The sequence below is a fragment of the Aulostomus chinensis genome, chromosome 8, assembly GCF_037954235.1.
Source record: "Aulostomus chinensis isolate RoL2024-O1b breed Wild chromosome 8, RoL_Achi_v1.0, whole genome shotgun sequence".
Taxonomy (NCBI): Eukaryota; Metazoa; Chordata; class Actinopteri; order Syngnathiformes; family Aulostomidae; genus Aulostomus; species Aulostomus chinensis.
This window is the reverse complement of record NC_141327.1, coordinates 15,875,876-15,890,916: the sequence shown is the minus strand read 5'-3', so window position 1 is coordinate 15,890,916 and position 15,041 is coordinate 15,875,876. Positions and strand designations below refer to the sequence as shown.

The window sequence follows — 15,041 nt, the reverse complement described above, 5'->3', positions numbered from 1 at the left end:
AGGATGTCATTTGAAAGTAGGAAGGCACTATTTATTTCTTCTTTTTTATATTTCATAAAGAGACAGCGTGGGCCCTGACTTGGTTGTAGTTCTACATCTCTAACTTTCCTCTCCGGTCTTCTCTGTCTCAAGGTAAACTGTCTGACGTGAAGTCCACCTGGTCCCCAGGGCCTATCTCCCAGAGCCAGGCCTCTCTGACCCATGAGCTGTGGAAAGTCCCTCAGGGGCCTCGCAGCACCACAGCTCCTTCCAGACCCCCACCGGGCCTCACCAACACCAAGCCCTCCTCCACCTGGGGGGGCAACTCACTGGGTCTGGCCCAAGGCTGGAGTGGCGCCTACTCCTCTGGTGAGGCTCTAAACTAGAATATGCTTGTGTATTCTCATTGGAAGCATCCGGCCTGAAACAATCTTATAGTCACGTTATGAATAGGTTGTAGGTTTACAATAACACATTTGAGATATCATCATTTTAACACACAGTTGTCAAAGTTTGTAATTGCAATGATCAGAGCAAGAATAATGAAAAAATGCGTAACTGCTCAGTCTTTGATGTTATCAAGAGCTTGCTTCAGCAAAGACTTTTCCTGTGGTAGCAAAAGTAAAACCACTTTCTTTATCTGACAGTGAAACTCCAATCACAGTACCTTTCTACAGAGTGAACATAAACATCTCTGATGTATTTCGCACCTAGCAAACAAACAGTGCAGAAGATGCATTAAGCAGGTGTTGCACATTTTCCTCGGCTGCTCAGCAGTCGCCTGGGTAAACGCCCTGAAAAAAACGGACATCTTGAGGTTGCTCTGCTTGACGAACAAGGTCACGTTCTCAATGTCCTATATGTCTAAAATTCACACAGAAGGAAGAGGACTTTTTTGTCAGTTGTGCAGTTAAGAACCCTTGTTTTTAAAGAAGGGGCATCAATGTTTGAAATCCTGCATTTTCTCACTGGACCAACTTATTAAAGGCACTGCTTCAAGTGACAGCATGGCAAATGAACATAAGCTAAAATTTCATCTTGGAAAAAAAAAAACATGGTCTATTTGACTGTTCCAGAGGGAACCACCTGGAGTACTGACAGCTCCAACAGGACCAGCAGCTGGCTGGTGCTGAGGAATCTCACCCCTCAAGTACGTATTGTCTACTGCTGAATCTTACCACAGCTTTAAAAAAAAAAAAAAAAAAAAATTTGGAGAAAGTTAAGATAAACAAATGAGATACAAAACAAGAACTTCAGGTAGATGAATTATCAAGACAACATCTCAGGCTAAAATAGAGCAAACACAATAAAGGAAATAAATAACAAATTGAAATATATCATAAATAAAAGAAATAAACTGGTATATTAGCAGTAACCACATTTCTCACTGTTTGTGCTCCAGATCGATGGTTCGACTCTACGAACCCTGTGCATGCAGCACGGCCCCCTGATCACATTCCACCTCAACCTGACCCAAGGCAACGCCGTGGTGCGCTACAGCTCCAAGGACGAAGCTGCTAAGGCCCAGAAGTCTCTGCACATGTAAGGATCAGCTTGAGTGACTTTTATTTCTCTGCAGCTGCTGCCTTCCTCCCTCTTAAGTCTATCTCAGTGACAGACCTGGGGAGATCCCAGGGTTGCTCTTTTCTTTTCTGTGCCCCCCCCCCCCCCCCCCTTGATGGACGTGTTATTGTAGTATCTGGTCAGTCACATGGAAGATGGAAGTACAGCTGTGCCGTAATATTATGCATATAACTATAATATTCAGAGTAGTTCATATCACATGGCAGGACAAAGCCACCACAGATCAAGGTTCTGAGTTGACCCTCATCTTGTTTTTCACATGTAGGAACAGCCACCGCAGCAAACAACATTCAGTTGTGGTTACAGCAGCACACACACTCACTGTCTTACAGCAGTTATGTTAGCTACACTATCAGCTAATTTTGAAATCTTTTTTGTAACTATAAAATGACGGAGGTTCCCATTTAATATTAGTTTAACAACTGCATATACAACCTGGAACGATATGATATAAGATCATCGTTTTGTTGTATGCCCTGGATCAGGTTAAATTCTATAAAACAGGAATATTCTCTGAGGGAAGTCACACAAGTCTTTTATATCCTCTACTTAAACAGTCTTGATACTGAACGCAAAAATATTGACACGTCTTGTGACCTTTGGCCCCCTCTGACTAATGTTACATATCAATCAGTTCACTGCTCTTGTCAGAAGAAGGAAAGTGCAACCTCCTGTGTAGGCTACTGTGTTATAAAAGCAAAGAGGAACTGATGTCCTGTATTTAGTACCAGTGATAACAGGAGCAGGGTTCTGTTTCAGGGCTAATTTTTTTTTTTTTTTTTTCCATCATGCATTGATTGACTGGCCCACTGGTATCCAGTGCTGGAGACATTTGCAGTGCTGGTATCAGAATCAGAACCCTCTCCTTCAAATCAGGAACATATTGTGCACTTCCTGAACAAACATTGTCCTGCTTCCTCTCTCAGGTGTGTGCTTGGAAACACCACCATCCTGGCAGAGTTTGCCGGTGAGGAGGAGGTGAACCGCTTCTTTGCACAAGGCCAGTCACTGGGGGCAAACACCACTAGTTGGCAGGCCAACCCAGGAACCAATCAAAACCGGATGGGCGGGGCATCGCAGTCTCACTCAATTGGCCAGTGGAGCAGTGGCGGTGGAGGCAAGGCCAGTGGAGGTGATCTACTTTGGGGAGGCGTACCCCAGTACTCCAGTCTGTGGGGACCGCCAAGCGGAGAGGACGCCCGGGTGATCGGGAGCCCCACCCCTATTAACACCCTGCTGCCTGGAGATCTGCTCAGTGGGGAGTCCATGTAGGATGACGCCACAGTACACTAACCACCCAGCTGACCACCACAATGTCATGTAAGCCATCGGTGGAGGTTAGGGTGGAGAAGAAACTAAACTTATAAGAATTCAATATGTACAGGAGCAAAACCCAAGCAAATCATGTGGCGATAATCAGTATCAGTAATTGAACTGTTTTGAACTGTGAATGGTGAATCGGAGGGCTGGGGTCCCCACCACACAGACTCCAGACGCCAGCCCTTCCCGTTCACTCTGTCTGTTTTTTGGTTAGGTTTACTTTACCTTATTTTTTTTTTATTTTTTTTTTAAAATTCCCTTTGGTATATTTCAAATGCATCGACTAGAATCAACTAAAGTAAGACACAACACAAGAAACCTTCTAAGGGTTTTTTTTTTTGTTGTTCTTTTGTTTTTCCATAAGTATACATGACATTCTGTGTGAAGTGTTTTAGGAGAAGCAATCAAAGCTGCCATCTGAGACTTTCCTTTTCCCTCTGTGAAAAAAAAAAAAGACAAAAAAAAAATCATCCCAAAATGAGACTTCAAGCGACCATTCCTAGCATGTTCATGGCCAATGATGTGGTTCAAAGACCTTTACTAGTTCTGTTCATGTTTGTTTCTCAGCACTAATATTAGCCTTAAGTGCTCTCTGGCCCAGGTCCTTCCCAAGCCGCCTTGGTGTTTTTTTTGTTTGTAACTGAAGAAATAGATGAAATCTTGCACAGTTTCACCTCTGAGCCAGCAAGTGGTACAGGACACGACTGGTGACCAGGTGTCACTGGACAGTAGAAAGACCTGGCCACGTGACTGGCCCTACCAATCATCAGCTTGATTCTTTCAATCTGTCTTGTCAAGGGGATTGACCCCGCTGTTCTTCTTCGTAGGTCTAGATCCAAGCGCTTTTTTTTTTTTTTTTAAATGTCTATCACAACACATAAGCTGAGAGAATATTTGTCAACCTCACTGCACGTCTCCACAATACTTACATGAGTGTGTACGTGTGGTGGCGCCCTAATCATTGACGTCTGCAAGGCCAGATCCTCCTGGTCGACATCAGTTTGGAACCCAGTCGTCAACTGGTGCTTTGTTGAATTTTCTATTGTCCGATTTCTTATGGAGCCCAGAGGTCTGTATGGTCCGCCAGTTGTTTTTTTTTCCAAGGAAAAGAAAAAGAACCCGATTTCACCTTTATGTGACAGTTACATTGTGCAATATACACCATAGACCTTTGTTCCGTCCGCACTCGATGTCCACCAGAGCTGGTTTCTCTCTTTTGTCCTTTTGTTTTTTTGTTTTTTTTAATTGTTGCTGTTTGCAGCAAAAGATTTTGGAACTTCAAAGACCTTACCCCCTTTTTTTCAAAACTTGGATTCCCTCCAGGGCACCAATCCCCTTTAAACTGTTGGGAAAACTCTGCAAAGAGGAAGAAGCAGCTGTTGAACTCTGCACGCAGCAAAAATGTACTGATGAGAGACACTGGGTAGACAACAACGCACACTTCCTCTCTGCGTGCCACAGCCACACCCAACACAGACTGGATCCACACAGGGATTGGACGGCTCTGGGTATCTGGCACAATACCAAATAAGAGGGGTTTTTTCCTAATGCAGTAGACCTACGAGTGTTCCTTGCGTTTGGTACTGTACAAACAGAGGAGACTTAAGACTTTTATAAATTCAAAGGGTTTTATCATAGCACTTATGAAGAGCAAATCAACTGCAATCCAATAAATCAAAAAAAAAATTTAAGGAGCAGCAAAAACAGTGAAAACAACCACAAAAAAAAATCCTGCTCCTAAATGTACTGTATCTATTCCTTGGAAATGTGTCTGGCGTTGTTCCCCTGGTAGCAGAATGAAGGGAAATGTACCATTGGACTTTTTTTTGTGGGGGGGAGGGGGGGGGACTGCAGTCCATGATTCTTTTCTTTGAACAATATCAAAGTGAATATCACTGTTACTCCAAATGTTTTAGCCTTGTTCTGTTTGGAGGCAGTAGACTTGCAACGTCAGCTGTCTCTGACACCCGCTGGCCAGTGGGTGGGTCAGTCGGAGTGGGGAGGGGGGATGGGGAGTGTCCACTGAGTGCCTCTCTGCTGTGGTCTTCTGGGTGTCAGGCGGCAGCCCCACAGCCCAGCACTTCCTCCTGGACTCAGTCTGGCAATAAAGCGGCTCCTCCAAGACTGGCCAATCATGGTTCTCCACTACCGCTCGACCCTGCTGTCGTCCTGCCCCCCTCCCCCATCTCTCAGTTCTTTGACACAAAGATCACTTTAGCTGGAAGATGTAATAGTCATATTTCTGGAATTTTTGCCAGTGTTCTTTTTTTTTTTTTTTTTTTAATTTTGGTTTTTGATTTCCGTGTGTTACTCTTGTCTACATGCAGTGGTCTACAAATAGCTGGCTGCTGAACTAGCCCTTCACTGTTCATATGCAGAAACACTTTGGTCAGAGGTGCCTCTGTATATTCATCCTGTGTATTGAATGCAAAACAAGGATCAATACTACAGACCGTTATTGATTGTCTATTTGTTTTGAATTGATCATGCTTTTGTGTTTTAACAGTATTCTGTAGTACTTCCAGGTAGTATCTTGAGATGTGTAAAAATAGGGTGTCTCAGACGGGATGGGGGTGTGGGTGTTTGTTGGTCCAAGCTGCTCCGCCTGCCCGCAGGCTGTCCCCCCTTGCCCTTTGCCTAGCTGCTACGCTATAACCTCCTCCTCAACCAGACCCAGCAGCACCCCCCCCCATCCCTCCCCTCCCCTTTCCACTAACAGGCCCTCGTATCTGTTTCTATGCAAAAGACTAGAGGCTGGGGCCCTTTACAGCAAGCCAAACCTGCCTCGGGAACGAGCACTCCTCTCAGAGTTTAGCAGACGCTAACACTTGTAACACCCACCCCCCCCCCCCAACCCCCCCTTCCCACTAGTGCACTCCTGTCAGTAATCCAGATTATCATCCTCAACACTTAATTGACGGTCGCCCTTTCTCTCTGCGCTGAAGACACGTGTGTCCAGCTTGATCTCAGGGTAGGGGAGTTGATGATACCACGAATGAGACGCAGCTCTCCGTTTTCTGTCCTTTCTACTGTGAGAGCGAAAATTCCTCGGCCATCTTGTAACTACGTAACGGACCTCATGGCTAATTGGAAGGGAAAAGATGGCCTCCGATTGGGCTCCTGTGTAAATGATGCCAATGTAATGTGCCAAGATCAATTAGCCGAGTCATACTGTACCTTTCTAGAAAGCACTCGTGTTCCTTTAGTTGGGAGGAGCTTCGATAACCTTTGCGGAGGATGCAGCGGGGGGACAGGAGGGATCAAACAAATGGGCGGCAGCATCACACCCTCACATGACTGAGATTTTTTTTTTATGCTTTTGTGGGGTGGGGGGGGGGGGTGCGCCCCATACTAAGGAGAAAATCTGAACTCAGTAGGGGGGGTTCCAGTTTGCTACAGTGCACAGTTGATGATGGGTAATCCCGGGTACATATTTTTTTAAAACCAAAAAAAAAAAAAATTAAATCGCATTTTAACGTCATTTTTATGAAGTTTGACATAAAAATCTTAAAAATGCTAAAAAATCTAAATGGAAAAAAAAAGATCTATAATATGTTAAAGCTCTGCACTTCTAGCTGAAACGTCTCCGGTCATCAGGTTTCTACTACCACCATCTAAACGGAGTAGACTGGTGGCCGGGGTGCCTTTTTTTGTGGATGCTGTATTTATCTCGTTTTTATGTTTGTGTCCCGCTCAAAGCGGGACCCACTGAACTGAACATTTCCACAGACCCAGATGGCATGGGCCCACTGTATCAGCCTCCCTCTCCTCTCTCATCAGCAGGAGGAGAACGGTGCATTTCAAGAGGTACAAAGTCTTAAAAAAAAAAAAAAATACAGAAAAAAAAAAGACAAGTAAGAAAACGGGAAAAAGGCTACCTTTCAGGACTTGCAGTCCTGCAGCACACAAGCAAAAATCACTATTGCCTGTTTCTGTAACTGCCTTGATCCAAGCTCAGACCGACCCAATAGCCGAGGACCTCCCAGCATCCTGTACTAACTGGAGAACCCTGACAGTGAAGGGGGGTTTCCCCATGCTGCACCAGCATCTACAGCTCTGTTCTAGATAGCAGTACATATATGTATACACTACAATATACATATACTGTGATGAGTACGGTGTGTGCTATCACCTCTACAAAAGTCTTGGATCGTAAAACTCCAAAACTTTTCATTTCCGTTTGAAAGGTCTTGGTTCGATACAACTGAAGATGAGCAATATGTATTTTTTCCCCCGTGAATAAGCGATAACGAAGGAAATTCTTTGGGTTTGGGGTGTAAACTGATACTTGATTGATTGAAAGCAAAGTCTTTCTTATATAGAGTTGGATATGCACGTTCTGGTTTCGATGACATATTGCAGTACTTGGAAGTGATTGTACTGTGTATTTGTTAATTAGCCGGTTTAAAAATCCCAACGTGAATCACCTGATTTCAATGCATATTTTACCCAGTCGATAAGAATCACAAACATATCAAAAACAACACAAAAAAAAACAAAAACAAAATATTGAATGCAAATACTTGAATCATGACACGCCAATAATGTAATGTGAAGTCAGTAGTTCTTTTATTTTTGTTGTTGTTGTTGTTGTTCTCGCCATCTGACAAGTACACTTAGGGGCTTTTAGAGAATATCAAAAATGTATTGCATTAAGTTACAAGTACAAAATCTTTGGAGAGGAAAAAAAAAAATGCAAAAGTCATCTGTCGACTCGTGCTTGAAAGTCAGATGTATGTATGAATGTGTGCGCAAGAAACTGTGTACAGGGCACATGGCCTGCCGTTATGTCTCAGTACGTTCTATTTTGTGTTTTATCTTTTTAATTTTGGATTGTTCTGTCATTTCTGATAGACACTTGTTATTATCTTCTAACGTTGCACTGAGTGTCTTCTACCCCTCACTCAGCTAATCCTAGATACAAGTACGGAGGGGGAGATGGTGACAATTCACGTGTACATGTTTACTCAAGGACTTAATGGATTTGTTGTTGTTTTTTTTGTTTTTTTTTTTGTTAGTTTGGGTTGTTTTTGTTGTTGTTTTTTTTTTCATTCTATCTGTAAAAAGTTTATCTACCTTATAGTGGCTTTTATTGTGGGATAATCCAATACAAGGATTATCATTGAGTATTGCACCATTTTTGTTTCAATTATTAAGATTTAAAAAAAAAAAATACAAAAAAATATATAGAAACGTACAAAAAAAAATTTAAAAACAAAAACAAAAACAAAAAGGGGAAGAAAAAAAAAACCAACAACAAAGAACTGTGGCCATAGATAGCTGTAGAAGGACTAGTAATCCCTATGTTAGCTTCATGGAGAAATGGAAAGGGAGGTGAGTTTGTTACAGGACTCATGTCAGAGGTGCCTATCTTTTCTGTCCTTTTTTTGCAAAAGCCACCTGTCGTTTACAAGCATTTCATTTGTCTGAAGTTCAAGGAAATAGGAATTTATAACAGGAATGTTTAAAAAAAAAATGAAATAAAATTAATCTTCCATCAAATATGGAACATGAAAAACTTGCAAAATGAAGATTTTATGCTACTTTTCAGAACTCTGGGATTGATCAGTGTTGTGTCATATTTCAATTTGTTTTCAGTGTGGACCGATGATCTCTGTATGTATTGATTTGTGATTTTTTTTTTTTTTTTTTTAAAGAAAAACATTTTTTTTTTTCCTGCAAGCGACACAGTTTGCTCACTATCTTGCACACTCATCAAAGGAGAAAAAAAAAAAAAAAAAAAAGATACGGATTTTGTCTCAGGAAGGCCAGGGTTCCAGATACCAACTCCATCATTTCTAGGTTTGAAAAAACAAAAATGTAACTGAAAACAACGAAACTCCGAGCAAGCACTGAAGGTTTATGAGTTGAATAGAAATATCGAGTACCATTGTTTCTTTACAACAACAAACAAACAAACTGTTGGTAGCAAGTTACATATTTACCAAATAAAACTGAGAATCAACTTTGAAAAAAAAAAGTGCTTTACATGTGAAATCTAAGTAGAAATCGCTTTACATTTAAAAAAAAAAAACAAACAAAAACAAAACAATGCTCAATGGTTTTTGTCATGAAGACAGAAAATGCATTTATGTGTTTTTGAACGTCCCCCCCCCCCCCCTCCAATCTCGTTCTTTTCCATCCCGTCGTCGGGAGCGCCGCGCGAGATGTTTGTTCGTAATCATCTCTCCTGTCTGTTAACACGTTAGCATCGTGATTTCAAGGTTGTTGTTGTTTTTTTTCAGAGGCAGTTTGAAGTGGAGGAATAAAGCTGGTATTTAAAGGATCATGATCTATGCACAAGTGGGAGGGAAGAAGAATCCAAGCCCCGCCCCTCTACTACGGGCGCTTGTCGATTCAGACTTTGGGGTTCAGGGTTTGGTGTTGGGTTGTTCTTTTGTCTCTCAGACCCCCCCCCCCCTTATTATTATTATTATTATTATTCTCATCATCATCATCTAATGTTTTAGCAAACATTTGACATTGTGTCGCCATGCTGTGTAACCCTTAACCAATGAGCGCTTATCCTTCTGCTAAAGCACTGTGGGTAGTACTGAAAAAAAAAAAAGCCCATGACTTTTAAAGCTGTCTGTTTTTTTTAAAGGGGGGGGGGGCGAGGGTGGGCGGTTGTGTGTTGGGCGGGGAGGGGGGTGGGAATGTGGGTACTTTGCCTTTTGCCTTTCTCTTTACTTTGGAAAAAAAAACATTAAGGAAAAATGTCTGTAACTGAAATACAAAGTTGTGGCTTTTAATGTTGTTCTTTTTTCTTTTCTTTTCTTTTTATTCTCTCCTCATAGAATGTGATTGTTAAGGACATGCACCGGAAAAAAATGTTTCCATGATGGAGCTTCTTTCGGACTATATTAATAAATTACCAATTTTCTTGGCTGTTAAGGGGGCGTCTTGTCTTGAATGAAACGCTTTAATTTGGATTCATCTGTTGGTTTTGAGCTCACTGCAGACTTCCAGACTACCTGACTGAGTAACTCTTGTCTGTGGATAACAAAACTCCTCTTTTGGGTTTTGACAAATATCTGGATTTGAGAAAAATGACGAACAACCATTAAGTTTGATCTACTTTTATATTCTACCGAGTGACAGTCACTGGCGGTGACGCGCACAGACACACGAACATGAGAACGCCACTTTCAGCTGGAACAGCACGGGTGTGAAAAAACAAATATGCAAGAGTCAGTGTGTCATTTGTTCTTTTAATATTCAAGAATCCAAAAATCTAAAAATGAAAAAAAAAACAATTTTTAAAAAAATATTTTCAATAAACTGATACAAAATATCACTAATGTCTTCTGTTACGCTAAGATCAAAAATAGGGAAATAAGACAAAAAAAAATCAGCCCATGTTTCAAAGCATTCCAACAATTGCAGTTGCAAATGGTTTTTTTACAAAGCAAATTCCGCATTTTTCTTTTTTTTTTTCCCCACTCGGAGACCAAAACAATATCTTTGAGTGAAGTAAATATGTTGAAAAAAATATATATATTGACGAGAAAAATCCTCAAGATGCTTTTTGATTGATTAGCCAAGAACAGGCGTTCTTGTTCGGCTATTAACAACCCCTCAGTTGATCTTCCATATTTTATATTTTTATTGTGATTTTTTTTTTTTAAAAATCCTAAATTTACATTTCACGTTTGATTTGCGTACATTTGAGCCCAGTTATCACAGAGACTTTGTTCATAGGAACTGTAAAAATCCAGAACTCTTTTTCAAACTCGCAGCAGGCCAATATTCTAGAGGTCGACAACTTTTAAAAGGTGAGTCAAACTTGGATTCAAACTGTTGTCCAGGGTCACTGAGAGTGAGCGGACCAGTGTGAGAGTGATCGAGCTCATATTTTATGTAGGAGACTCACTCCTGGGGTACCTGAGACTCACTCCTGGGGTACCTGAGACTCACTCCTGGGGTACGTGAGACTCCTCCTGGGATATCTTGGGAACACTCCTGGCCCCCCTGGTCCCAATGGGGCTCTCATAATGGTTTTCAGGACAGGATTTCTTCTTGTGGCAGTTGAAGTATTCGGATGACTCGGTTTCCTCCAGATGTCGGGGCCCCAGTTTCTGTTTGAGGGGCAGCACCCCCGTCATCTCCTCGTAGATGGGAGCTTGAGGGTGTGACCTGCCACTGTGGCGTAAATTCTGACATTCATCGAGAGGGGAAGACAAATCAGTGAAGGACACAGAGCGAAAGCACACTTCCTGTGTTCGAATGCGAGTGCGTGATTTTCTCTGAGGGCGTCATAGTCAACGGGAAGCTAAAAGTGGTTAAACTGTTGCTTTTCCTTGAAAAAATACTAAGCAGTTGTTCATGTATCAACTAATCAAAACTGAAGACAAACAGAACTGGTGTCTCATGTCCTTCCTGTCAAGGGGAGCAAAAACAAGTTCTGAAACCACGTGTGGTTTTGTGGTTGCTTGCAGCGGAACTGTGTCATACGCTTCTGGAGCAGGTGTTGTTTGTGACACCCGGGTACTACTTAACCCATATTAGTCTTTTTTTCTGCTCCACTGTTATCAATAATTCTCCTCACCTGATAAATCAGCACTAATCCAAGGAGCAGGAAGAGAATGACCACGGCTGAGGTCAGAGCGTAGAGCAGCGTGGAGTAGCTGGAGCAGCCACACTGACCCCCTGAGAACAGGAGAGAAACCATGAGGAGGAGGAGAAGGCGCACTTGTAACACTCAGAAAGCTTGGGGAATTAAAAGAGAAAAAAAAAAACATACGGGTAGCAGCTCAAGTCATGAGGAACTGCAGAAACCAGTGAATCAAACTTCCTTCCTATTTGGAGGGTTGAGTTTGAAAAAAAAGTGGGGCTCCGAGACCCTCAACCTGTCACGATCGGTTGCACAGACGGCTGTTTTACGCCGATTCTGAAGATTCTGACATTTTTGAGAGTTTCTGCAGTGGCCTTGAGTGTGTAACCATTGGGGGGGGGGGGGGGGGGACAGTATTATGTTTGATTTAAATACTTCAAATTACAAAAAAAAAACTTTATTGATTCCACTACGAAAAAAGTTCACACAAAACAGCAGCTCAGAAGTAAAGGAGAGAAAGGAAGTGAGTGATAAAAGAAAACAAAACTTGGAAGAAAAATACATGTTAAAAGACAGGACCCAAGAACATGCAGCATGTGAACATCCAAGGAAGACTAGAAATCCTTCAGTTCAGTGCAACGGTCTGCCACCTTTTCATCACTGTCACGCCGTCGTGTGTTTCAGAGGCGATGTCTGATTGATCAGCTGACTCACTGGACTGATAACGTGTCAGATTTAGGGTAAACAGTATTTAAAGCACATTGCATTCAAGTCTTTTGTCTTCAGTTACTGCAGTTGTGTTCACATCAACAGAAATGCAAGTGAAAACTAACCAGGGAGATCCAGTAGTCAGTGTGAACGTTAGGAATGAACACGGATAAGACATGAGAGCGAGTATTCAGCTGCTTCGCTGAGGAGGAGGAGGCTGCCGTGTCAGTCCCTGATGGACGCTGACACGGCAGCGCAAGAGGGGAACATGGAGGCACAACAGCAGCATGAGTGAGTATGACAGCAGCCTGTTAGTCCCGTAATGTGGCTGTGAGGCCCTCGGGAGATGCCACCCACCTTGCACTGACACATAGAACACCTGCCTCCCTAGCGAGGTGATGCTGTCAGGCCTGCCACGCAGGAGGAGCTGGCAGCTGTACAGGCCGCTGTCCTCCGGCTGCAGCTGCTGCAGGCTCAGGTTGCAGGTGATGCCGGCGGGGCCGGGGGCCCACGACAGCTGGACCTTCTCGGCAGGGAACTGGGACTGGGAGGAGGACCGAGGCCTGCTGCTGTGGTGCCGCTTTGAGTGGTACAACAACTCCACGGGGGCCGGGCCCCGCTGCCGCTTCAGACTCACTCCTTCCACAGCTACGCTCTCCCCGTGTGGGGGCAGACAGGGGACGACAGCCGAGCCCCCAGCACACACATCTAGTCTCCCTACATCGAACGAGCCAGGGGCATCTCGGGAGGGGAGAGGGAGTAGAAGCTTAGAAAAAGAGCTGCTGCATGTTCCGGCTGATCTCAGGTCAGCTGGACACCCAGCTAAAGTTATTCTATCAATCTGAACCCCCAAAACGTTCCAGAAAACTCTGCTTATAGCACGTTTCTGGGACTTGGCTACACTTGTAGTTTTCTCCTCTCTCTGTCTGAAGACGTGACGTGTCACAGCTGAACCCCGCTAAACTCCGCCCACTACGCGCTGACCCAGCAGCGTTATGTTGCGATATCAGATCATCCGTGTCCAGGCTTCAGTACCTGCTGGCGTGACTGCGTCATGAGGGATGAGATTTCAGGCTCTGGAGACGATGAAGCGTGAACAACTTCAACAGCAGTGACGCTACTTTTGATTCTTTTTAACGTTGTTGTTTTTGGGTTGTTTTTTTTTTTTTTTTTTTGGAAGATATCTCTAAAATCCCACCTCAAAGAAACAACGTATGTCTCGGAATGTGTGTGTCTCTATTTTTAATGACTTATTTACTTTTTATTGGGCTTCTCTTTTTTTTCTTTTTTTCATGTTGATGAACCAATTATTGATAGGTGAGACTTTTTGGGTTGCCAGGTTGTGGCACACATCCTCTTTCAAGTTATGAATCTCTTTAACCAGCAATTTAAATACTGGAAGACACGTGGACCAAAACGCACTTGTCTTAACAATACTCGTGTACTCGTGGTGTGTTGTTGGTGAGCTTCAGCTGAGGAAACACGTCACAAACAAACGCCCTAAAGGTCAAACGCCCACAAAGTGGAAAACCGAAGAAAAGTAAAGTAGACGGGAATAAGAGAGAGATGAGTTTGTTTGTGAGAGAGGATAAAAAGGATTCTCAACCTAGATGGACAATAATGAATACTGTTATTTTATTCTTGAATTGTATTTCTTATATTTTTTCTTCACTTTTCCCTATAAATGTAAAGAAAATCTAGTTCAATCAAAACTTTTTGTTTCTCAATCCTGCTCCTCCTCTGCATTTCCCTTTATTCATTGTGATGAATTCTGCATTTAAAACAATTGAAAGAATAATCTTCTTAATCTTATCTAATCTATATTGTCGTTGTTTACAAAGAATGGCTTTTTTTTTTTTTTTTGTAAAATGAGCTCACATTCAGTCTCACCATTACTGACAAGCAGGAAGAACTCAGACGTTGCAGGAATGCGCTCGTCTTCGGAGGAAGGGTTGGCCACCACGAATTCACAGTAGTAGCGGTCGGTGTCGCTGACCTGAAGCTCTGAGATGGTCACATCCAGAGAGTGGTTACTCGGGTCTCCGTGGACGCTGGTGCGACTTCTGTCCTGGTTGTTGTGCATGCTGAATTCAGTCATGGTGTGCATGAACAAGACTTCAGTGGGATGCAGCCAACTACGTTTCAGGTAGACACCAAAGGGTTCTTTGTGTCTCTGATCCATGGAACAGTGAAGAACCACAGATTCTCCCGCTTGTCTCTCAAAGAACTGAATGTTACTGTGAACTACAGAGACAAAAATTACATTGATTAAAAAGAATATATAGTCAAGGGGGGGGGGGACTTACAGAAATGTTGCACTTTTATTTCAATGATGATGTCTTTAGGCAACAAATTCATTTTAAATCGAGCATTTAAAGGACGACTTCTGTTAACTTGAATGATCTGTAATCACGCACCAAAAGATCAAAGCAGCAGCCTCAGCATGAGGACCTACCAGAACCAGTGGGAATCACCAAGAGAGTCCACAGACAAGCCAGGAGCTGAAGAGCTCCCATCTTCCTCGCTGACACTAGTCGAGGCCCCCGAGGGAGGGTGCTGGCATGACAGCTCAGATGAAAGAAGCCAGAACTGGATGTAGGACAGAAACTGTAAATGAACGAAGAGGAACTCCGTAAAGCTCCACCTACCTCCATCAAACCACAATCTCCTTACTTCTGAACAGGATGTGTGTGTGTGTGTGTGTGTGTGTGTGTGTGTGCACAACTTGATGACTATTTGCATCAGTGGAGGTCCCGCTGGCTTAAGAGGCTTTCACAAGTCTGAGGCCCGACTGTCCAAAGACTTAAGACATGAATGTTGACGCTCGTGTGTCAAGTTGACTTGATAACAAGAATAAACACTGGGACCAAGCATAACCAGAGTTCCAGCTCTCAGC

General features: G+C 43.0%; 2 protein-coding genes across 7 annotated transcripts in view; one reads left to right on the top strand and one right to left on the bottom strand.

Annotated features, from left to right (window-relative positions):
* tnrc6c2 (trinucleotide repeat containing adaptor 6C2) overlaps positions 1–8,533 on the top strand; it is a 52,758-nt gene extending 44,225 nt beyond the window's left edge. For all 6 annotated transcript variants that reach the window (XM_086211256.1, XM_086211255.1, XM_086211259.1 and 3 more), the window contains 4 exons: positions 133–348; positions 1,056–1,129; positions 1,382–1,521; positions 2,490–8,533. In XM_086211256.1, the coding sequence (XP_086067382.1) occupies positions 133–348; positions 1,056–1,129; positions 1,382–1,521; positions 2,490–2,835 (776 nt within the window). In that variant the 3' untranslated portion in view covers positions 2,836–8,533. The remainder of the gene's footprint in view (positions 1–132; positions 349–1,055; positions 1,130–1,381; positions 1,522–2,489) is intronic.
* On the bottom strand, positions 7,387–14,767 carry cd7al (cd7 antigen-like). The gene is made up of 5 exons (XM_086211260.1): positions 14,601–14,767; positions 14,036–14,389; positions 12,503–12,886; positions 11,432–11,532; positions 7,387–11,039 (listed from the first exon to the last, which is right to left on the bottom strand). The coding sequence occupies exons 1-5, from the start codon at positions 14,659–14,661 to the stop codon at positions 10,797–10,799; spliced, it is 1,143 nt and encodes a 380-aa protein (XP_086067386.1). The 5' UTR covers positions 14,662–14,767; the 3' UTR covers positions 7,387–10,796.
* Positions 14,768–15,041: the final 274 nt, after the last annotated feature.